Genomic DNA, 24,343 nt, shown 5'->3' on the forward strand with positions numbered 1-24,343 from the left:
TTCGCAATGTGGTCGCCTTGAAAGCAGTGCCACTGAAGTCTACCGACTTCCTTGCTGCTGGCCTTTGTAAAAAAAACAAAACACCCCCCCCCCCCAGGGCTGCCAAGTCTCAGATACTGCTGCCCTCCCACATCCAAGCGCTATGAAGTCAAGAAGGTGCCCTCACACCCACTGGAGACTTTAAAACAAAATGTGAGACTCATATGTGGTTGAACTTGTTTTATTTCAGGTCATAATCATAAACTTAACTCTGAAGTCCAGCTGGACTCATGACAGTAAAGGGAATGAAACCCAATAGAAATGCAGCAGTAATTCAGGAGCACAAGGATTACAAGAGGAGGTTGTGTCACCTAGGAAGAAAGGCACCAGCCCAGGTTTCAGAAGGAATGGTTGGCTGGCTGGCAGACTGGCTGGCTAAGACAGGAATTATGACAGCTGCCCACAGTCAGAGATGGTGATCTTCTTGGCTGTCTTGCCATTCCTGGAGCCAAACTTCTCTATTTCTTTCACAAGGTCCATGCCCTCTTTGACACGGCCGAAGACAACATGCTTACCATCCAACCTAGGAGCAGAGGGATCGAGGTACCCAAATGAACCTGTCCAATGTAATCTAGGTATAGCCTAAAGCCACCTAGTCTAAATGGCTTGCTGTGCCAAACAGACAGACAATACAGTCCACTCTTCCTGGTATGCCAAGAATTAAGGGATTATACACTTTCTTGGGTATCACTGTAGTGATTTAGGCTTCAGTGAACTCTCAGTGCAAAGAACTCTAGAGCTACTCTGGTCTAAAAGGCTTATGTTCACTGATCAATTACAGAGCTGTGTTAATAACAGCTGTGGACAGGCAACGCAAAACTATAGCAAAGCAGCTGCCTCTTATTGTACTGGTCCATCTCCCTGAACAACCCAGTCCTTACCAGTCAGTCTTGGCAGTGCAGATGAAAAACTGGGATCCATTCGTGTTGGGACCTGCATTTGCCATAGACAAGATGCCAGGGCCAGTGTGCTTCAGGATAAAGTTCTCATCCTCAAACTTTTCCCCGTAAATGGATTTGCCACCAGTTCCATTATGGCGTGTGAAGTCACCACCCTACAAGGAAGCACAATGTGGGTCAGACAGGGCAAACCCACAAACCCTCAAGTCACAGGCCTCAGATCTACCCAAGAGCCAATCAGTCCAAAAGCAAAGAGAAGGCTGGTGGCAGAAAGCAAACCCATGCCCTTTATCATTGTTCTGTGCTAGCTACAGCACAGAATAAACCTCCAATGGGTCACTGAAGGCATATGGTACTTTAACCTAGTTTCTACCAGTGCCAACTGCCTCATCAACTGTTTTTTTTTTTTTTTAAAATAGAATCTTCTACAAGGCCAAAATTCAAGGCAAAAGCAGGCTGCCTACCTGACACATGAAGCCAGGAATGACTCTGTGAAAACAGGACCCCTTGTATCCAAATCCTTTTTCCCCAGTGCTCAGGGCACGGAAGTTCTCTGCCAATTAGAAGAGAAAGTAGTCAGACCTCATGTCACCCAACCTCAGGGCAAGCACACAATGAGCATGTCACACACAGTCAATAAAATCAGCTTAATGAGACTGCATTGCAGTCTCATCTGGAGAGGGGGTGTACAGACCTGCAGTCTTTGGAACCGTATCTCCGAACAGCTGAGAGAGAGAGAGAGAAAAAAAAAAAAAAAGAGAAGGCAAGAGTCAGTTACATCTCAGCCTGAGAAGTGCTTGCCAATGCATGCATCAAGCAGCAAAAAGCTGGGAGTGTGCAGATCACAGTTCAGTTGCCATAAAGCTGTCCCCATCTGAACAAAGGTGTAGGTTTTTCATATTGTTACTTCATGCCTCAGCATGAGTGAGGCCTACATGCTTATTCCCAGGGTGGTGGACGTGCATTTTAATGTAGCACTTCCCAGACAAATCAGTGTATGTGCTGCAGAGGCAAAGGTGAAGGGAAGAAGAGCCAGTGCTCTAGAGACATGTTTTAAGATAAGCACTCCACTGCATGGATTTACAGGTTTACAGTTAAATTAAGCTCTGGCTTCAGGCCATCTAGGCAGCAGAGAAGTCAGGACAACTACACTCTCCCCCCCCCACAAAACAAAAAAAACCACACACACAAAAAAAAAAAACACAGACACCCTTCCCCTCAGAAGGAAGCCCTTACAACAGAAAAGCCTCTTCAACTGCAAGCTAGGATTATGTTAGCATGCCTCAGCTCCCATTTAGCAGGGTGCAAAATGCTTGTACAATGAAATCCCAGCTGGCTAGATCATGTTCCAGGCTTTGACCACCTGCCCCTGTTTAAGAGTAGAACCTTGCCGCCAGAAGGACCCGACCCGATGTGAGGGTTTCAATGTTCATTCATAAGATCTGATCTCCCTTCACACAACTGATGCTTTTGTAGGCATTTTTTTACCACAACCATCTGCTAGAGAGAAAGACAGAGGAGTTTCCTACTTTGGCAGGCTAGAGTTGATGACCTTATTAGATGTTCCACAGACAAAATGGAGTCCCTCAGCAGAAGATGCACCACCCTGCTGGCCGCATAGCTCAGCCGTTTGAGCTTTATACCTACTCACAAGGGCCTTCGGCTCCAGCATCAGTCAGCTAGATATTAAACTGGAAGATACAGCTCAAGGGACATCACCAGGGCTTGTCAGGCCCTCCAGAGGCAAGCCTCCCATTTAAGACAAGGAAATTCACCTCAAGGGGAGTCAGACTCCAAAGACTTAGGGAGCAGTTTTCTGCCTGGCAGGTGTAACTAACATCTGCAAGCTGACACCCTGCCCCCACCCCCCCCCCAGGTACAGAAAAAAACACATCCTCTGCAGCCTCAATGCTGGGGCAGGGAAGTTTACAGCCTTAGAAACTCCTCCTCTGCCAAACCCCAATTTTGCCACACACAAGATGCAGAAGACTTCTCATTTGGGGTCTATGGGTGTGCATCTCTTCTATGCAATGGCTGTTATTCTTTCCCATTCAATCAGATGGGGAAATGAAGCCACGGGACAGATGTGCATTTATCTTTGGGATTAACGCTAATCTAGCCTTTGTGAATCATGATTCACAAAAGGGATCCTCTCTGCAGAATCTCTGGCTGCAACAGCATTGTTTCCTCCAACCCTTCTTTATGGCCCCAGGCCATCTGTTTTCTGCCAGGGATTCTGCTTTAAGACATCGCAAATCTTTTTAAAATACAACGTAATCCAAGATAGAAGCAACACAGACTGGGGGACAGGAAAGTTACTGCATGGGACTTGCAGGCACCTTTAGGAGAGGATCCTGCCAGCAAAGAGGCACTTTGCAGCCCAGGTCTCCCAGCAGGGGCCCAACAGGCCGTGGCTGCACATGGCCACACATTCCAGTCATGCCTCTACCAGACACATGCAGCCTGAGGCTTCAACGGTCTAGAGCACAAATCAAAACCTGGGTGCTCCTGCTTGGACAAAGGCTTAGCTGTGCATAGCCTGCCCTTGGTGCAGGTTGGGGGGAGCAGAGGGGCACTGCTACAAGGGTGAGTTGCATCCTGCCTATCATAATTGTTCCTCTCCCTGCCAAACCCATCCGCAGTGCCCTCCCTCCCAGGCAGGAGAGATACAGGGTTTCCCCTCTACAGAGGATGTCAGGGGTGTGAAGCAGCAAAGCCAAGGGGAGGGCGGGGGGGGGGAGGGGGCGGCACAGAAATATGCTGAAGACATGCAAGGCACCCAGACCAGAATAGGCTCGAAACCCGTAACAATACCACACCCTGGGCTGGGGCGATACACAGCAGAGCCTCTACAGCAATGCAACGCAACTGGGAGACTAGGCAACAGCAGCACCATGCGGGATGCCACACCCAGTCGTGGGAAAACGCGCTGCAGATCCACAAGGCAGTGGACACATAAGTAATCCTACATGGGACCCCACACAGGGTGCGATACTGGGACACCACGGCCCGGCCACGTGGGGCCGCTCCCGCACCCCGTTCCCGCCTTCCGGCTGCGCGCGCAGCCCCGCGCCCCTCCCGTCCGGCGCCCAAAATGGCGGCACTCCCGGCCCAAAATGGCGCCGCACCCCCCCCCACCCTACCCCCCGCACAACCGGCACCTCGAAGGTGACGCGGCCCAGGGGCTCGCCGTCAGCAGCGAGGTCGAAGAAGACCACGTGGTTGGGCATGGCGACGGCGGGCGGCAGCGGCCTGATCTCCTCAGCGGCAGGCAGCAGCAGACAGCGGAAGGCAGAGCGGCCGGCCCCTCGCCTTATATAGTGGCGCCGCGCCCGCCCCCGACCAATGGTCGCCAGAGGCACCCCGGAGTGATGCCGCACGAGGCCAATGGGCGGCCGGGGAGGCGGGACTCAACTGGCGGCAGAGCGAGGCGGGCCCCAGGGCGCCTGCGCGGAGTGGGGAAAGAAAGGGGGGGGTGATGGAGGGGATGGGGAGTGATGGGGGGAGGGGGAGGGCAGTGGGGCTGCAGTATGGCGCCAGGGGCCTTCATATCGGCTGAGCCCAGGTGGCAGGGCTTCCCCTGGAAGTGGGGCAGGCGCTACCGGAGGATGCCTCAGTGCCCTCATGTCTCCGCCTGCCACCCCCACACATTGGACAGGCAGGGCAGGGCAGGGCCCCCACCCGGGGAGAAGCCCGGAGTCCGGGTGCTGCGTCTAGCACCCAAAGACGCCCCAGCGCCGTCCTGTTTGCTCCCTTGCCCTTGTTCAGGGGCGGTTGTGGCCTTCCCCAGTGCCCAGCAGGCCCTGGGGAGCAGGGAGCCAGGAGCCCAGGCCAGCTCACTGGCGTCTTCACCCCACCCCACGTGGCATCCCACATTCCCATATTAGATGCATTTCCTTTCCACCCTGGACACTTGCACAGGCCTGCTCTGCTCCACCCTGTTTTGCTTGCAACAGGGGTACCCTCATGCAGGAAAATCGTGCAGGGAGATTTCCTTCCCCTGGGCCACCTTAGCAGCATGCCTCTGTGCTTCGAAATCACCATCTTGCATTCAGCTCCAATGCCCGGACAACAGTGGGGAGAAAAACTCTCTGCTAAAAAATCCAGCATCCTTTTCCCTTCGGTGATGGGCAGAGAAAAACATGTTCCTTCCCGTCTCAGAAGCCTGCTCACAAGCCCTCCAGCAAAGCTAGGGCAGATCTAGCTTCCTCGCTTCACATTTTTTGGTTATAATATCAGCAGAAGCAACTGTTCCTTACCCACTACATCTCACTTGAAACCAGCGTTCATTACACTGGAAAGGCCCATTGGTTGTTTCATCTGCCTATTCGCCATGTAAAAAAAATAGGAGCTGTCTGTCCCCAAACCTCCCCACTTCTGATTTAACCCTGCTGGCATTCATTTCCCAACCCCTGATTCCCCATGCTGCTAAGAGCTGCCATCTGGAAACTCTCAAGCATGTACCTAAGCTAGTTTTCTCATCTGTAGAATGGGGGTACTGGTGCTTTTTGTACTTGTGCTCCGTCATAGCTCTTTGCAACTTTTGGATCTTCATGCACTTTCCAAAGGATCATTCAGAAAGGATCTCTTGAGCATATCTCAACAGTGTTTCATAGAACTGGTTCCCCTGCTTTCCCTGTGGCAGGTTTGGGTGGCAGGTCTGTGTTGTGTCAGGGTTGGCAACAGGCTTACACAGAGTTTAGACCAGGGTTTCTCAACCCGTGGGTTACAACCCAGAAATGGGTCACAAGAACATATGGAAGGGCCGCAAACAAGTTTTAAAAATGGATTTTCCTTTAAAGGAGAAAAACATGGGACATCATGGCTTTTCCCTTGCAAGCTGGCAGAAGCCCAGCCTGCCAGGGGCTGCTTGGAGCGATTTAAAGACACAGAGGAATGTGGAGAACAAAATCCACATGGTTTTAGCCAAGGCGTCTTGAGCCAAGCTAACCGACTCACTGGGTTTGACATGGCTGATTTTCTAGCCATGGCAGATCTAATCTATCTACAATCCATTTGACACAGTGCCACAGCTGGTGAGGGAGTGACTCGATCAACTGGAAAAAAGGGTGGCTAGCACGTGAACTGCAAGGCAGACAAGGTGCAGCAGTAGTGAAAGGGGAGACAAAAACAGTCTGCCGAAAGAAGTCCCTGGGGGATGGGAGATCCGGGCTGGAATTACTCAAGGATCAGTCTTGGGGGTGGATCTCATCATATATATTTATGGATGATCTTGCTTGTGTGCTACTAAATACTGCTGAAGACACAGCCAGGAGGCAGGGCCCACTGGGAGGAGGATCGGAATATCACACAGGTGGAGATGAACCACAGGCATTTCTGCTTCACTCAGACGGAGTAAGAGAAAGATCTGGCGTGCTTGATCTCAGCCAGGTTGCTAGCCACTGCTATGATGCAGCTATGAGAAAGGCAGACGTGATCCTTGGATACACCTGAGCAGGTGTTTCCTCAATCACCCCAGAGATCCCTTTCCAGCCCTGGGCTCTGTGTGTCCTGTGCCTCATGCCTGGCCTGGTGTTCACATCCCCCTGAGTGCAAATCCCCCGATGCACCTGGTCACTGAAAGCAGGGGTCATAGGAACAAGAAGAAAGCAGGGCTGAAGGGGCCTCACAAGGTCACCTAGTCCAGCCACAGGCCATCAGGGTGGAGGCCAAATCCAGAGGTTCCCCCTGCATCAGATCCCTACTCCCTGGTGATTGTACCTTCCCCTCCTGCCCAGTTTCAGCCCAGTGTAAATCCACATCAGCAGGGGCACAGACAGGGCCTCTCAGTGATCTGCCGAGAGGCAGCCAGAGGGGTTACAGGCTCCCCTGCTGCCAGACCTGCAATGCCCAGACATTCCCAAGAGAGCTGATCCCCTGGCCCTGGTCCAAAATGGACGCTTCCCAGCCTTCCCACAGCCCTTCTTCATCAGTCTTTGCTACCTGGAGCCATCTGAGGTGCCTCTTTCCCCCATCCACAGCCTCCCCTGCCACTGCTGCTGGGATCTCTGCAAAGCGACCTGGCTTTTTCCACTTCTCCTCACCAGCTTTGGTTTCTTCACCTCTGGAATCTGAGTCAGCTCCTGTGTTTGGGGATGGAGCAGAAGCCTGCCCACACACTGTTATGTCTAAATCAGGCTGCTGGCGGGTGGCGGCAGGGGAGCTGTGGCAACCCCGATTCGTCTGTGTTAGGCGGGCTGGTTTAATCATGCTGCCTTATTAATGACCGCCATCCCCCAGAGGTGGAGCACGGGGGCTGAAGTCTTTGCAAGTGGCTGGATGCAGAAAGCTGCCTCCAGATTGCCCAGAGTTTCAAAAAAGCACCACCGCAGACCCGTATCTCTGGGCGGTGACCAGGGAGCAAACCCAGCCATGCCCAGAAAGCTTTGCTCCTCCCCAGGCAATGAGTCACAGCGCCCAGCTGCCCTTGCCTGCTGTGGAAATCAGGCTGCGGGGGACCAGGCTGTATCACAGAGTGGGTGGGGGGGCTAGGACCTACAATGCAATACATCAAGCCTAGTGTTGTGGGAGCCAGGGGGGCGGGTTGGGAGCAAGAGTGCTGGAGAGAGAAGCTTGGGCAGGATGCGAATCCCAACAGGCAGAGATCAGGTTTTGCAAAGGCTGAGGGCATCTGGGTGCAGGCTGGAAGCCTGGAGCCGGCAGAGAGTTGTGGAGCTGTGCTGAAATACAGGGACAGAGATCTCAGGGGAACCAGCAATCCCCAAGGAGAAACCTGGGGAAAGTTTGGGGTGGGGGGACTATCCCGGTAGCTTCCGGGCCAAGTGTGGGCTGGGGGGGCAGGGGAAGGTGCTTTAGTTTATGGGACATGTAGTGCCCACGGGCTGAGCTGGTCGTGGCCTGCGGCATTCTTGCAAGGACAGGCTGCTGATTCCCACCTGCCTTATACCCCCCCTAGTGCTGGGGCCAGGTGTGAAGCCATCAGTCTCCATCCCCCACTCCCAGCTGCAACAGGGGAGGTCCTGCCCATGCTGGAGGTCCTGGATAGTGGGGACAGGCAGGAGACCCCCCTCTACCCTGGGTAGGTGCAGGTGCCAAGCCCCTTGGCTGGGACAGCTCCAGGACATGGCTCAAGAGCAGCCCTGGGGAAAGAGCGCAGATGCTAGTAGGTTGGGCTTGCATTGCCATGCATGTGCTCCCATGTGTGGGCATGTGCATGGGTGTACCCTGAGCCATCTGCATGTGCAGACGTGCTCCAGGCTGCTTCTGGTTGTGCTCCAGGCTGTCTGCATGCGTATGCATGTTCTGGGCTATATCCCTCCATGTGCAAGTGCGTGTTCTGGCTGCCTTTCTGTGTGCACATTCGTGTTCTGGCCTGTATCCTTTCACATGCAAGCAAGCTGTCTCTCTGTGTGCACATGTGCACTCTGGCTATTTCTCCATGTTCATGGATATGTTCTGGGCTGTATCCCTCCATGGGCCAGCATACGTTCTGGCTATTGCCTCATGTGCTCATGTTCTGGGCTGTGTCCCTCTTGGTGTAAACATGTGGTCTGGCTATTTGTCCGTGTACACTTGTGTGTTCTGGGCTGTATCTCTGTGTGCAAGTGTGCACTCTGGCTGTCTCTCCATGTGCACTTGTGTGTTCTGGGATGCATCCTTCCACGCGCATGCGTGCTCTGGCCTCTCTCTGGGCCAAGTGCATCTGGCATCTGTGTTTAGTCTCACCTGGGAGCCAGACTATGGCTGGCGCAGCCCCAGCCCCCTGCCTGCCTGCGAAGCTGCTGCCATTGGTTGACCCTGAGTGTCCGCCCCACAGCCCCGGGGGGGAGGGAGAGCAGCTGCACCTGCCCAGGGGGCCTCACACCTCCCTGCAGGACTCCAGGGTCCTTAGAATCACTTCCAAACCCCCAGGGCCACCAGGAGCCCATGATGGAGACAATATGGGCCCCAGATACAGATGGGAAGGGGGTGCCTGGTGATCTGGACTCCTTTCCTGGCACAGGGGGAAGCTGGGATGGTCAAGGCCATGGCCATGGAGCCTGTCAAGGTCTCCCTGGGAATGAGTGCTCCCTTGCGCAGAGCCACTCCTGAGAGGTGTGGACATCAGGGGCCATGGCAACCAAAGCTGGTGTGGGTACCAGCTGTCAGCAACTGAGGGTAGTGTGGGTACCAGTTGCTAGGGCAACAGAGGTCTGTGGAACATCTGGGCACTAGGTGCCATAAAAACTGAGGGTGGTGTGGGTATCCATGTCTGGAAGGAGAATGAGAGAGAAGGGGGCATGGCCCTCATGCCCAAGCTTCTTGTATGACCCTGGGACTCTGGGAGCTAGGGACTGATGAGATGCTAGGCATCCCCCCTCCCCACCAGTCATATGGGGGCCGGGGGGCAGGCCTGTTACCACCCCACAATGCCCCTGGACTTACCCCATCACTGGAACACAAGCATGCAGACATGCGCACACATACACACACATACATGCAGCCATGCATGCACACAGACACACACACATACTAGTGAGGGAGGGGGAATAAGGGGAGTAAACTGCACCCCCTCCCAATACAGGTGCACACACACACGGCCATGCCTATGCACACTTACACGCAGCCACACATGCACAGACATGCACACAAACACACTAGTGAGGGATGGGGCATAAAAAGAGCAACCATTCCCCCTCCAAACACAGGCATACGCACAACACTGGTATGCATTCATGCATGCACGATGGATAGGGCAGCTGTGTACCCCTCCACATCCCACTGGGGGCACACACACACACAAGGGCTGGCAGGCACAGATATGTAACTATACAGTCTTCCAACATACAAAGAACCCTGGCAATTAGGTGAGACACACACACACACAAATGTGTGACAGATGGGGCAATAGGTGTGTACCCCTCCCCATCTCAACATGGACACAAATGCATACAGCCCAGGCATGCAGGATACACACGTGATGGATGGAGGCACAGCTGTGTACCCCTACATACCCCAATATGGAGACACACACAAGACGCACACATGAAGAATCCAGGCGTCTGGGACACACATACATGTGACAGATAGGGGCACAGCTGTGTACCCCAACACATGCCAACACACAAATGCCACCCTGCCAGTCCCATACCCCTCCCCTCCTCTGGCTGGCATTAACCCCTTCGACCCCAGAGCCAAACCCCTGGTGGGCAACACAGGGCCCATGATCAAAAGAAATCCTTTAATGGAGAGCAAGGACACCCAGGTACACCAACACCAACTGGGGCCGCAGCCGCGGCGCTTGGAAACAGGCGGGACAGGGTGGGGGGGCCAACTGGGGGTAGCAGGCCCCTCCCAGGACCCCAGCTTCTGCTGAGGTCAGGCTGGGATGGGGAGAAGTGTGTGCACGCACATGCGTGGGGAAGGGAAGTGCATACTCCTACTCCCCCTTCCTTGCAAGTGTGCACGTCTGTGTGTTTGTGGGCATATGCTTGCACGCCTGTGCAGGGTGTGCATACGTCTTGTGTGCACATGTCTGTGTGCTCAAGTCTGAGCGTGTCTCTGCAAGTGTGTGCATGTGAGCCCACAGCTGCATGTGCGCACGTCTGTGTGTATACAAGCACGTGTGCACATGCATGCCTGTATGTGCTTGTGTGCACGGGTCTGCATGTGTGTATGTGCATAGCGGTATGCACATCTGTGCATGTACATGGCTATGCATGCATGTCCATGTGTCTATCCATGTGCATGCGCATATATGTATGCAAGTCAGGGTTGGACTAGATAACCTCTGGAGACCCCTTCCAGCCCTACTTCCCTCTCTTAACGTCTATGTACATGCCTGCATGTATCCGTGTGCGTGCATGCGTGTGCTGGGAGGTGTGTTCCTTTCCTTATCACTCCAATTTTTTATTCACCCCCCGGGCTGATCTGGGCGTGCTCAGGGGCTGGAAACAGCCTTGATTCTTTCCGCCACAGCTCGGGGCAGAGGCAGACAGGCCACAGGGTGCAGCTGGCGGGCTGGGGGGGGGGGGGCGCGCCACACAGCAGGGGCTATGTTACAGATGGGGCAGCGTATGCACATGTATATACAGGGGGGCTGGGGCGATGCACTTGCCTTTAAATATGTCATGGGCTGGGGAGGGGTTAGTGTTTCTACACTATGTACATCCTTGTGCTTGTGGGGCCGGGATCCGGCCGCTCTCGCCTCGCACAGCTGCCCACACACATCCAGGGCATAGAGGCGGCAAGGGATCCTGAGGGCACTGGCGGGGGATGGGGGTGGGAAAGGACACGGGATGTTTCACTGTGGGACAGATACCATGTCCAGGCACCCAGCCACAGGGTCAGTAGGGCTCTTTTCCAGCCACAGATCTCCCGGCCCACATCCTGGACCCCTGGGTCCTCCCTGCCCAGAGTCACCACGGTTCCCCATGGCAGCAGCAGAAGCTTCAGGCCCAAACACTGGGCGTGGGGAGAGGTCCATGGAGGGGAGAGAGAAGTTCAGTTGGTCTCGAAGAGGGACAGGAGGTCATCGTTGCTGTTGGTGGGCAGGTCGGGGGGGCCCAGGTAAGACAGCAGCTCGTCGGGGTTGGTCAGCTCAGGCAGCAGCTGCAGACAGAGGGGAGGCCGTCAGCTGGGCGGGAAAGAACCCAGGAATCTGGGCTCCCCCATCCAGCCCTGCTGAGAAAAGAACCCAAGAATCTGGGCTCACCCACCCCTGCTCCAGTCCCACAGAGAAAAGAACCCAGAAATCTGGGCTCCCCAGATCCAGCCCCGCTGGGAAAAGAGCCCAGGCTTTCCTGCTTCAGCTCCAACCCTACTGGCAAGTGAACCCAGGGGTCTGGCTCATCCACCCCTACTCCAAACCCAGGAATCCCAGCTGGCTTACTCCAGCCTGGCCAGCCAGGGGCTGCGCCCTGGGCACCAGCTGGCATGAGGCTACAGGGAGATGGGGAGGGAAGGGGGATCACTTACGTCCAGGGAAGGCTCCGAGCCGTCTGTGGCCCCTGGCATGCCTGTCTGCCCCACCATTCCTGGCCCGGGAGTGAAGGTCAGGTCCCCAGTGTGGCCCGGTGGCCCCGATCCTCCCTGTGCCAGTGGTGGTCGGGCCTGTGGCGTGGCACGGTGGCTGCCCAGGCCGGGAGCATGGAGCCCTTGCTGCACGGCATTGTGGGAAGGGTCCATTCGGCCCGCTGGGGGCATCTGCAGAGGGAAAAGAAAAGCCAACGGTGAAGGCAGCACCAGTCAGGGGATAGCCGTGGCAGGCCTCAGGGCCACACAGCCTGTACTGGCTCCCTGAGCTGACCTGTGTGGTGGTGCCAGAGGATGCAGGCGGCTTCTCAGGAGTTAGGAGGCCACCAGGCACATCGGGTGGGTAGGAGACAGGAGGCGGTGCTGGCGGAAAGTCAGGCAGCGTTGGCGTGCCGGGGTTGGTGGGGGGGAAGGAGTCCGGGAAGCTCCCAGGGCCAGGGAATGTGGAGCCTGCAGGGGAGATGCATGTCATGCCCTGCCCACAGCCCCACTGCCTGGATACCCTTTGCCCTACCCCCATGGCCCCCCAGGCTGGGATACCTCATGCCCTGACCCCCCTGTACAGCACCCAATGCAAAGGAATGTGAGGAACACTCACCCTGGCTACTGTAGTCCGCAGCAGTGCCACCTGCAGCGGGTGGAGGCTGCAGGGGAGCAAAGGGTGAGGAGCCAGGACCCAGGGCCGCGATCATCTCCATGACGTTGGGCAGCACCATGTGACTGGGGCTCAGGGTACGGCAGCGCTTTAGCACAGGGCCGTCTGGGTCCTCCTTGACATGCACGTCAGGCTTGACGGGCACTGGCTTCCAGCTGCACGTTGGGTCGATGGTGATCTCCTCGTAGTCGGAGCTGAGGAGGCAGAGTACCACAGGGCTGATTAGCCCTTGCTGAGTCTAGCAGGCTGTGCCCAGTGCTTTTTCTGTGCTAAACACAGCTCACAGCACCAAGGCCACTCAGCTACCCATGGTGTGTCAGGCTAGGGGAGTCTCCAGGACATGGCCCTTGGCAGCAGGTCTCCAGGGCAGCTGGCGCACCTCTGGCTTGCCCTGCCCCCTGGTGGTGAGAGCTGGTTCTAGCATTACAGTGTGGTATGGGGCAAGGCAGGGGGGCACTTACTTTTGGATGTAGATGAGGATGCCCAGCATGTACTGGTCCACCTCCAGTCCCTCCAGCAGGGCTGTCTTGCTGCAGGCAAGGTATGGCAGGGGTGAGAAGGAGGCTGAGTAAGCGTGGGCTCAGCACCCCATAGCAGCCCACACCCCCACCACAACCCCTCCCGGCCTGGATACCCTATGTCCTGCCAGCAGAGATCAGGACAGATGCCCCCATCCTGATGCCTGTCATACACATGGGGAAACTGAGGCATTGTAGGACTGGAAATTCCCCAGCAGAGCCTGGTTCTAACTGCTGCACCTTGCTGCCCTGAATCAGCCACTCACTTGCAGACAGGGCATCGCCAGGTCCCCCTCTCACAGTTCAGCTGCAGGTAGGACTCCAGGTCAAAGCACTGGGCATGGGAGACAGCAGGTGAGCCAGGTTGTGCTACCCCAGCAGGCACCGTGCTCTGAGGGAGGCACCCCGCTCCACCAGGCCCAGGGATCAGGAGCAAGGGAAGTGGGTCTCACCTGGATGTGCCGGCAGTCGTGGCCCCTGGCGGGCAGCTGGATCCTCCGGAAGGTGATGGGGCATTTGAGGGACACCTTGATGGCTGTCTGCTCCACCCCATCCTCTCCATTGGGACCCGGTGTGCCTGGGATGGTGCCGCTGCTGAAATTGCGCTTGACTGGGCAGGGAGGGAGAGGCCACAGGGCAGGGTCATGGCTCTTACTGGTTGCAGGACCCCAAACTGGGAGCAGCTCACCAGGTGCAGCCCTTCAGGGACTGGGCTCCCACCCCCTGCTCCAGCCAAGCTCCCGGCTCCCAGCTCCCCCAGGCACTCACTCTTGGTGATGCAGTGTTCAGCTGGCAGCAGCCGCTTCTTGATGAGACCTTGCAGCACGGAGCGCACAGAGGGGCGGTGAACCAGCTGCAGCACGAAGAGGTGAGACTGCAAAGGATGGGGCCAGGGTTCAGAGAGGGGACAGGGCTTCCCATGGGAGCTCTGCCCACAGAGATCCCCAGTTCTGAGCTCTGGGGGGCACATGCCTGGCTGTCCCTTTGCACAGCCACCCCAGTCTCCTGGTTGACTGGGTCCAGTACAAGAGCTCAAGATCTCCAATGCACTCCCCCCTGGGTACAGAAGAGCTGTCTCCAAACTCCCTTCTGGAGGGGGCCCACATAACTCCTGGATTCTCTCCCTGTGCACCATGCAAAGACCCTGTGATCTGCTATTAACCCACTTCTAGCTACGGGACCTCAGCTCTGCCCCCAGTTGCACTGATGCCTCACACAGATCCTCCCTGGTCTCCACAGCCCAGTCCAGTGAGGGGTTGTGGGAGAAATGTAGCTGCTGACGGTTATGGGATGGTTGAAACCAAGACCTCAGATGCCTCAGGGGTCTGGCTTAGATCTGGGCTCATGCTCAAGGGCATGGGAGGACAGATCTTGCCATCTCTGGCCCCAGTGAAGGATTTCAATTCATCCAGCTGCCAATGGGCAGCATCGACGGCCTATGGCATGCAGCAAGAGCTGAAACCCAAGCATCTGGGCTCCCAGCACCTCCCGCTGGCTGCTCCAAGGAGTTGGCCCCACTGCCCGACTCACTACTAGGCCACCCTCCCCCCAGCAGCCAGGCCTTCCCAGAGCCCTGTTCTAGATGGGAACCTCTGAGCATCTCATTGGAGTTGCCAGAAAGAGAGAGGCAAAACAGAAAATGGGGATAAAGGCTGGAGTGCTGCAATGTAGTCCGGGAAATGTAGTCCAGGCCCTTCTGCTCCCAGCCCACCCTTCAAAACTCCCACAGCAGCCCATGGAGGTATATGCAACATGGCCACACCAGAGGCTACAAGCAAGCCAGTCTGTGACTTGCCAGGCAAAACACCTGAGTTCTGGGCCCAAATGTGACAGTTCTGGGGGCTTTTTGGCCAGGGGAGTGGAAATCAACACTTTTCCAATCTGGAGATCCAAAACCCATCAAAAAAGCAAGTCAGCTCCTCTCTCCTGTGCTCTCAGGCTTGGCTGGCCGGCTCAGCACATGCTGAAGGGGCTTGGCCTTCCTCAGTATCTGGGGGCTTGGTGTGGAGGGAAACCAGCTCCTTCCTTCCCCTTGGCCCTGAGCTGGACTGGGCCCAGTTATGTTGTGGGGGATGCCTCAAGTGGGGGGATAGCTGCAGGCCCCATCGGCTGCTCTGCATTCAGCATCCTGCCCCATCAGCTGATCCATGTTTGGCTCCCTGTCCTGTGCTCTCTGCCCCATCAGGTGGGGGGGCATCTGCAGGCCCCATCAGCTGCTCTGCTTTCCAATCCCTGCCCTATCAGCTGCTCTGCTTCTGCTTCCTATCCTGTGCTCCCTGCCCCATCTGCTACTCTGCTCCCACCCCAACCTGCCATGGTCCTGGGCTACCCACATGGCCCCTGAGCGAGGACACACAGCCACACAGTTCCACCCCATGGCACTCACACCCCAAGCCAAGTTAGGGGGTTCTGGGGAGAAGGCACTCACGCAGCAGCAGGCAGTGACAGTGATCTGGATGGTGTTGCGGCCCGGCTGGCACACATGCTTCAGGTAGAGGGGCTTGTGAGAGGTCTTGTTGTCCCCGCGCTCGATGGTCAGCGGCGTGGCATTGACACTCACTTGCACCGAAGCCGGCCAGTTGGTGTTCATCTGCCTGTCCTCGTGGTGGTAGCATTTGAACTGCAGCTCCAGATCAGGCCTGGGGGCAGGGGGAGAGCATCCCAGTGAGCCCTGGGGGGCTGGAGGGTCTCCAGGGCTGATCCCCTGGGATCCCTCCAGCTTGAGGGAAGGAAGGGGGAGTGATGGGGAGCCCCCACCGCATCATGAGGGTCTTGTAGACAGAGTCACGCAGCTGGAAGACGTGGTTGCTGACGGCCAGGTTGTGCTGCAGGCGGAAGGGCTCCAGCACCACGCCATCACGCACCGGGAAGGTGAGGCGCAGCTCCTCGCATGGCCCACCTGCTGGGGGGCATCCCGTCAACCCCTCACATCGCCCCCTTGGTAGGCAGAGCCTGGGGGCCTCGACTCTGCCCCTGAACAAGCCCTGCCCATAAAGGCCACAACCCCTCTGAACTCTAACAACTGGAGTCTGGCTCTTAAAGGGGCTGCCCACCTCTGCAAAGCTCAGGACCACCACCCACAGGGTCCTGGGGTGCCAGGATACCCCCAAAAGCCATGGCAGCCACCAAAGGAGGGGGTCTTACCCCCTCTATCCCCACTCCAACAGCCCCAGGCCTCAGGGGGCGGCCCAAAAAGCCACGGGAGGTGTCAAGGGAGGGGGGGCTTACCTCCCAGCCCCCCCGGCAGGCCCCAGCCCACCACATCAGAAGCCATGGGGGGGGGCACCAAGGCAGTGTGGGGATTCCTTACCTGAGGGGGACGGGTGCAGGATGCTGGGCTTGATGTCTGGCAGGAAGGGTGACTTGACGTCCTGCCCGGGTGAGCCATAGGGCGGCAGGGCACTGCCAGGTGTCACAGGGGGCGTGGGGTTCCCAGGCGAGCTGGGGTAGCTGGGCATGGACCTGCCGGGCTGCAAGGGCGAATCCCAAGCAGCATAAGTCTCGCCCCCAGCACCAAGGGACCAGCCAGGGTACAGGGGAAACTGGAAGGGGCCCGCAGCCCCACTGTACTCTCGGGGAGGGGCTCGTTCAGCTGCCCCATGCCCGCTGCCAGGACTCACCCCATTCATGGTAGCTTGGCTGTAGGTGCCGAAGCTGGCGTTCTGCCCATTGAACTGATCGTTGGGCTGGCAAGCCAAGAGATGGAATTAACCAGGGATCCTAGCCCAGCCCCGGTGCTCCAGCTCACGGCCAGGGCTCCTGGGTTCCCTTCCTGCGTTACTCCCTCCCTCCAAGCAAGCTGTGGAGACGCCTGCCAGCCAAGCACTTACCTTGTAGTAGGGTCCAGTGGACCCCGAAGCAGTGAGATACTGGCCCATGCTCTGCTGCATCCTGTGCCCGGGGTAGGAGGGGGAGGGGGCCGATGGCTGGGGGGCGCTGGGGGTGTACTGCACAGCCTGGCTTGGGTACTGCCCCCCCTGCAGGTACTGCTGGCCTGGGTAGCCCTGAGGCAAGGGGTAAGAGGGTGTTATGAGGGGAACTGAGCAGCGCCAGCCCCCACCTGATGCACAGAAAGGAACCAGAGCCCTGAATCAAGGTTTGATGTCCAATGGGAAGAATGCGGCTGCTTCCGGGGTGGAGCTAGTGCAGGGGCACAGGCTGGGCTGGGCAACCCTTACCCCCCTCTCAGAGCACCCAGCCCTGCCCAGGACCCAATGCCCAAGCACCCAGTCTCCAGTCTTCTAGTGCCCGGGCACCCAGCCCCTAGCTCCCAGACCTAGGTCACTCAGCTGAACCAGCCCTGGTTGGGCTTGATCTGGGCAAGGGCTGGAAGCCTGGCAGCTGGCACCAACACAGGTCTGGCAGCACCTTCCTGACACCCCACCCTGGGCCCTGAATTGGGGGCTGGTGCATCACCCCCTGGTGCCCACCCACTCACAGCCCATACTCACGTCGCTGGGGTAGGCCCTCTTGACGCCCTGGCGGGGCAGCTGCTGGGTCTGAGGGGGGCCAGGGTAGCCATGCTGAGGCAACCGCTGCCCACCGTACAGGGGGCTCAAGCCAGGGGCCCGGGCAGGGTTCAGAGTCATGGGAGCCATGCCCGACGGACCCATAACAGTCCCCAAGGCAGCGGGGCCACGCGGCACTGAGTGTGGCACGAACTGCCCGCCAAAGGTCTGCCCGGCCCCCATCTGCAGAGACAGGGGGCAGGAGGGGGTGGGGGCAGGTCAGGGTTCATCCCAAGGGCAGGGCATTACCCTGGCACTGGGCACCCACTCCTACCCCCACCCAACACCCACCTGCACCCCTTCCACTGCCCAGGCACCCAGCCCCCCCTCCCTAGGCTCCTAGCCCCAGGCAGGTGGTGCTTGTGGGGCACCCAGCCACAAAGAGACACGTACTGCTCCATACTGGCTCAGCTCCTGACTTTGCTTCTCCTGCAGGGCGGCCACCGTGGCTGTGGCCGTGGCCGTGGCTGTGGCAGCAGCAGCAGCAACAGCAGCAGCAGCAGCCGCCTGGGTGAAGTCAGTAGGTGGCCGCGCAGCGTGGGAGGGGAGTGCCAGGCCCCCGGGGCCATTGGGACTGCCTGCATAGCTGCAGGGCGGGGACAAGAAGGGTGTTGGGGCAAACATCCTAGTGCAGCCATCCGTTTCCCTGCTCTAGTCCCTTGTCCCATGGTAGGCACATGGCAGACTCCACACCCAACCAGCCTGGAACAGCAGCTTGTGTGCCCAGGGTGACCCTTGGCATAAAGGGGACAAGCCATGTAGGTCCCCATGTTTCCACCCAATCCCTAGCTCCCCCAGCCCCTTAACACCAGGGCACCCAGCTGAAATCGCTGCCTGCTGCCAAGTGCCCAGGAACAGGGGGCAGGCATGGAGGGAGGGTGCCCCCATGGGCCTGGTGCTGTTCCTGTCCTTACCTAGCTGCAAAGCTGGGCCCACCAGCATAGGTGCCGCGCCCATAGACACCCTGCTGGACGTAGCTCTTGCTTGCAGCGCCCTCAGCAAATGGCTGCTGAGCCAGGAACGGGGGCGAGCTCATGCCTGAGCCACTGCTAGCCAGACCGGGCATCATGGAGGTACCAGATGTGTTCCCACCGGGGCCCATGGGATTTCCGAACACCTAGGGGAGTGAGCAGAGTCCGAGATAGGTCCCGTCAAAACCCACATGACACTTGCATGGTACCTGGGGTAGGCCCAGCAGGTGGGAATCAGGCCCATGGGCTTCTCCATGGCACTATTTTGCATGGACTGGGCACCCCCATCCACTGGGGCGGGGGGGAGGGGAGGGGTCTGGGGGCAGGGATCCCCCGTGCTCCCAATGCCAGCTTCCAGGCACTGGTACCTGGCTCTGGGACGTGTTGCTGACTCCCCACACGGTGGTTACCACGGAGAGAGATCCGGCCGGCTGATTGGTGTTCTGTTGCCAAGGAACCGACTCGTATGCAAATGAACCATCACTAGGAAATGAAAAACAACTTCATTAACAGACAGGAAGATTGTGGGGGGAAAACAGGGAACACAGGTCACACATGACCAGTGTGGCAGTGAACACACATGTGCACGTGGGGGCTGGCCAGGAGTTGTGGGGCCAAGGATTTGAATCCTTGGCTGGAGAGGGGTCTGTGGCCATACTGGAGGGGGTGGGGGGATCCATGGCCTGAGCAAAGAGGACAGGCGGGCGGATCTGTGGCCAGGTCAAGAGACAACGGGGGATCTGTGGAGGAAGGGGGGAAGATGCTGAGGGGGGTTCGTGTCTGGGGAGAAGGCACTGACCCAGGCCCATGTGGCTCAGGTATGTCCCCATGCCTGTTGGCCATGTGGCCAGCCCTGGCCAGGCCCCCCAGCACTCACCCATGCGGTGTGGGTGGCAGAGAAGGTTTCATTGGGTTCATGGAGCTCATCGGCGGCGTGTCCCGGGGCACCCACAGGGGTGGTGGCAGCTCCAGAGAGTTCTGGGGAGCAAGCAGGCATCAGCTGGAAGTCTCTTTCAGGAGGGGGTGCTGGGGGACAGGGGGGCAGTCCCCAGCTGGGCAGGGCTGAGCAGGCCCCACCTACAGCAGGACCCGCTGTGCCGGGGGAGTGTTCACTCTCGCTCCTGGCAGCGCCGACATCAACCTGGGAGAGAACTTGGCGTCCTGCCCGGCCCAGCCGCGGCGGCCTTGGCACGCGTCTCCCGTTCGCCTCTGCCTCACCAGGGAACCCTCCTGTCCCCCCAAACCCTGGCATGGGGTAAAGGACCCCCCTGTGCCCCCATGCTGGTGTTGGCTGGGGAGAACCCAGGAGTCTGGGCTCCCAGGGCCCCTCCTCTCACCCCCCAGCCCCACTCCCCTCCCACAGCTGGAGAGAACCCAGGCCTCCCCACCCCCCTACACCCCTCTAACCCCACTCCCCTCCCACAGCTGGAGAACCCAGGCATCCCCACCCCCCTACACCCCACTAACCCCACTCCCCTCCCACAGCTGGAGAGAACCCAGGCCTCTGACTTCCTGACAACAACCTCCCCTCCCCCACCCAGAGCCTAAAGAGAACCAGGAGTCCTGGGGGGATTCCCAAGGGCTCAGGCCAACCTGCTGCCCTACCATGGTGGGTCACAGGCAGCTCACTGGGTAGATCTCAGCCAGACTGTGGCTGGTGGATGGGGCTGGAATCCAGCACGGGCTGAGGGAAACTGAGGCATGGTTCAACTACAGCCTCTTGGTGCTGAGCTGGCTGGGGGGGAGCAGGAAGGGGTTAAGAGGCAGAAGAGCAGGGGGCCCATAGGCTAGGCACTGCTCTACCCCAGAGCTGGCTGTGTCTGGGCCCCCACCCAGGGGCCCCAGCTCCTGGCAGGCCCCAGCACCACTCCCCTGGGCAGGCAGAACACAGCGTTCTCCTGGAGCCGCTCCTAGTCTCAGCAGTCCAAACCAGCTCCCTTAAAGGGACAGTGTCACTTCAGGTTCCACTGAAGGCCTGCTGGGAGGGGGAAACTGAGGCATGGGAGACCAGACCCCCTGCCCCACCCCACTCGAACCATTAGGCAGCCAGGCTGCTTTGCTATTCCCTCTCCCCCACCCGCCCCACATTTAACCCCCTAGCTCCAGAGGGCAGAGAATGGAGACATCCCAGATGCCTGCTGGGAGGGGGAAACTGAGGCACAGGGGGAAGGTCGGGGGGAATAGACCCTGCACTCCCAGCCTGCTATAATCATTAGGTAGCCAAGCTGCTCTGACACCCCTCCCCATGCACTTAACCCTCCCAGCTGCAGCAGGAGAGCAGGGCGCAGCATCCAACTGGTCCTAGTATATTCCCAGGACTAGGGGCTGGGACAGGCACAGAAGGGCACCCAGAACATGTCTGCCATGGGGATGGACTGGCCCAGCCAGCCCCGCTGCCAGCTATGTGGGCACCAGGACTGGGCATGCTGCATGGTGTGATGCCCACATGGGAGCACTATGGCTGACCTGCGTGAGCAAGAGGATAGTGGCCAGAGTGTGGAGGTAACTCTGGCCGTGGCCCTGTGGCTGGGGGGAATCTGTGCCCTGCACAGTGCCATACATGCCCTTGGGCTCCTTCACCACAGGGCAGGTTGGGGCACTGCCCTGGCATACAGATGACTGGGGGGCACAGACCCTGCCCCATGGCACTGGCCCAGGAAGGAGCAAGACACGAAGCTGGAGGTGACCTCCAGCTCATATGAGCATTGCTGCCATGTGCAACCAGCTTGCACAAGCATTGACCCATGTACTACCATGACATGTGAGGCTCACGACTGCTGACCCGTGATATCATGACATGCACGTGGCTTGCATGACTGCCAACCCATATGCTACCATGACCCAGACTCGTATGACTGCTGACCCATGTGCTACCATGACACACATGGGGCCAGTGTGACTGTGCAAGCCTGGTGTGTCACAGCAGTGCATAGATTATCAGTCACTGATACTTGCTACCATGACACATGCAGGACTCACACCATTGCTGACCTGTGCACTACCATGAAAGACGTGGGCCTCACATGACTGCTGACCCATGCATTGCCATGACACACCAGGCTTGCACCATTGTTGATACATGCCACTGTGACGCATGCCAGGCTTGTGCTATTGCTGACCCATGCACTACTGTGACACACAAGGCTCACAGCACTGCTGATCCGTGCCCTAACATGACATGCATTTTTCACACCATTGCTGACCCGTGAGCTACAATGACACACGAGGGGCTCACACCATCGCTGACCCATGTACTACAACAACACATACTGTTGCTGACCCATGTGCTACCATGACACATGGGGCTCACACCATTGCTGACCCGTGCACTACCATGACATACATGGGGCTCATACTGTTGCTGACTAACATGCTACCATGACACACATGTTGACCAGCGTACTACAATGACACACATGGAGCTCACACCATTGCTGACCTGTGTGCTACCGTAACACATGTGGGGCTCACACAGTTTCTGACTTGTGCACTACCATGATACACGCAGTGTTCACACCATTGTTGACCCATGAACTACAATGACACATGCGGGGCTCACACCACTGCTGACCTGTGTGTTACCATGACATGCATGGGGCTCACACCACTACTGACCCATTCACTGGCATGTCACACACCAGGGTCATACCAGCACTTATACACACTGCTGTGATGCACGCCAGGCTTGCACTGTTGCTAACCCATGCGCTACTGTGCCACACGTGAAGCTCACAGGATGGCTGACCTGTGGGCTACCATGACACATGCAGGGCTGGCACCACCACTGACACATGCTGCCGTGACACACGGCCCCCCCCCCCAACCCCCCTCTTGCTGGCAGCTCTGCGACGGCCCACGCATGGGGGTGGGGATGACACATCCCAGCCACTGCCTCTGTGTGTGTGGGGGAAGTCACACTAAGGACACTGCCAGGAAGAAGTGTGCCCTCCCTCCCCCCAGCAGGCCATGGCGCAGCCCTGGGGGGATTTCCGGGGCCTGCCCTGCCTGGGAAATCCAGACGAGCCTGACATATGCATGCATCGAGGCCAAGACCATGCCCCCTAGTGAGCATGCAAAAACACACACACACACACACAAGGTCAGGACCCAGGTGTCCAGGATGCACACACACACACACAGCCCCCAGCCCCAGGAGAGCGCATGTAGAACCCAGGTGTCTGGGACACACGCACGTGCGCGCACACTCAGACACATATACTGAACCCAGGCATTCGACACGCTCGCATGCATGCACACACACGCACGTAGAACCCAGGCCTCTGGGGGACAAAAATTATCGCATGTGCGCCCCCCGCAACTGGGATGCATGCGCATGTAGGACCCGAGTGACCAGGGCACACACAGGGAAGCCAAGCATCCGTCCTCCCCCCAGGTGTCCAGGACACCTGCCAGACCCTCCAGGACAGTACAGCACCGAGCGCAGCTGGGCCGGGATCCAGCCGGCCAATAGCTAGTGAGTGGGGCAATGACTTCAGCTCGGCTCTGCACCAGGCTCCTGCAGGCCGGGATTTGCTTGCCACGACATGTACAGCACCTGACACTGAGACACAGGCCTGGCCTGGCCCAACAGACCCCAAGCAGTTGCCCACTTACTCTAACTGCTCTCCCACGCTGCTGGTCCCAGAACCCAGGCGCCCGGGCTCCCCATCCCCCTGCCCTAGCCGGCTGGCCGGCCTTGCCTGCAGGCTCGGTCACTCTGGGCCTCTTCAGCCCCCATGGGGTCCCCTGGACGCCTGGGCTCTCCTCTGCCAAGCCACTGCCTCACCTGAGAAACAGGCACAGGGTGAGATTAACAGAGCCCCCCAGCCACCTGGGTTCTCTGCTAGCTGCTCCCCCGCTCTGACTCTGTTTCCCCACCTGAGAAATGGGTGCGGGGCGAGGTTAAGGAAGCCCCCCTGAACACCTGGGATCTCCACGAGCCTGCCTCGGCTTCCCCGCCGGGCGGGTCGGAGCTCGCCAAGGGGCCCGGCCCGCCTCGCTTTCCCCACCGGAGAAGCCGGCGTGGGGCAGGCTGGCGGCCCCGGCCCGGGGACGAGGCCCGCGTTGCCATGGCGACAGCTCCCCTCGGGTACCCCCATCCCCAAGATGGCGGCGGGGCGGCCCCGACGCTGGGGGGCGCCGCGGGACAATGGCGGCGCCGCGGGTTCGAGCCCCGACAGCGGCGGAGCTGCCCGGGTCCTCCGCGCGCTCGGGCCTCGGTCCCCGCCGCGCGCTGCGGGGTCCGGACGGCCCCGGGAGATCCGACGCGGGGATCGGCCCCGCCCTTCCCGAGAGACCCAGCGCCCCGCGCTCACCTTGCCCGCGGCGCCGGGTGCGGGGGAGGCGCGGGCTCAGCCCGGGGCCACGGACATTGCAGCGCCGGTCCCGCTCGATCCCGCCCGATCCCCGCCGCGGCGATTGCACAATGGAGCCGATCCCCGCACGCCCCGCCCCGCCCCGCCCCGCTCCGCCCAGGCCTGAGCAGCCGAGCGCCGAGCGCCGCTCCCCCGCCCGGCCTGAGTTTCCTCCTGGCCTGCCGCCCCCGCCTCGGCCGGGCTACATTTGCATCTCATTTGCATTCAGCCCCCCGATTTGCTAGAACGCACCACTCCTGCCCGCACCCTGGGCCCGGCCGGCTCCGCTTCTCCCGTTGGCCCCTCCTCTGCCCAGCGCCTCTGGACCAAGGGCAGCCCCGCCCGAGCAACCAATTAGGGCTGAGCCTCAGGCTGCACTTCCTGTCCTAAAGGCGGTCTTTTCCTTCCTCCCCAACTTCTCCGGT

General features: G+C 58.7%; 2 protein-coding genes across 5 annotated transcripts; both read right to left on the reverse strand.

Annotated features, from left to right (window-relative positions):
• Positions 1-204: 204 nt before the first annotated feature.
• Positions 205-4,254, reverse strand: PPIA (peptidylprolyl isomerase A). Its single transcript, XM_090053194.1, has 5 exons — positions 4,100-4,254; positions 1,633-1,663; positions 1,403-1,491; positions 921-1,093; positions 205-562 (listed from the first exon to the last, which is right to left on the reverse strand). The coding sequence occupies exons 1-5, from the start codon at positions 4,166-4,168 to the stop codon at positions 427-429; spliced, it is 498 nt and encodes a 165-aa protein (XP_089909320.1). The 5' UTR covers positions 4,169-4,254; the 3' UTR covers positions 205-426.
• Positions 4,255-10,100: 5,846 nt separating this feature from the next.
• On the reverse strand, positions 10,101-24,035 carry ZMIZ2 (zinc finger MIZ-type containing 2). 4 transcript variants are annotated; one of them, XM_090054888.1, is made up of 20 exons: positions 23,880-24,014; positions 23,265-23,350; positions 19,442-19,542; positions 18,933-19,047; positions 18,508-18,710; positions 17,987-18,179; positions 17,537-17,776; positions 16,916-17,089; positions 16,706-16,771; positions 16,396-16,555; positions 15,843-15,987; positions 15,514-15,724; positions 13,854-13,959; positions 13,538-13,695; positions 13,352-13,419; positions 13,029-13,097; positions 12,511-12,761; positions 12,187-12,362; positions 11,856-12,083; positions 10,101-11,489 (listed from the first exon to the last, which is right to left on the reverse strand). In XM_090054888.1, exons 3-20 carry the CDS (start codon positions 19,489-19,491, stop codon positions 11,382-11,384), a joined length of 2,721 nt encoding a protein of 906 aa, XP_089911014.1. In that variant the 5' UTR covers positions 19,492-19,542; positions 23,265-23,350; positions 23,880-24,014; the 3' UTR covers positions 10,101-11,381. The 4 variants fall into 4 exon arrangements, with proteins under 4 accessions (XP_089911014.1, XP_089911015.1, XP_089911016.1 ...); XM_090054889.1 differs by having other exon boundaries at positions 23,179-23,350; XM_090054890.1 differs by lacking the exon at positions 23,265-23,350 and having other exon boundaries at positions 15,843-15,984; positions 23,880-24,035.
• Between the last annotated feature and the right edge of the window lie 308 nt (positions 24,036-24,343).

The sequence above is a fragment of the Crocodylus siamensis genome, chromosome 6 (assembly GCF_052110815.1).
Source record: "Crocodylus siamensis isolate JL-2025a chromosome 6, ASM5211081v1, whole genome shotgun sequence".
NCBI classification, from domain to species: domain Eukaryota; kingdom Metazoa; phylum Chordata; order Crocodylia; family Crocodylidae; genus Crocodylus; species Crocodylus siamensis.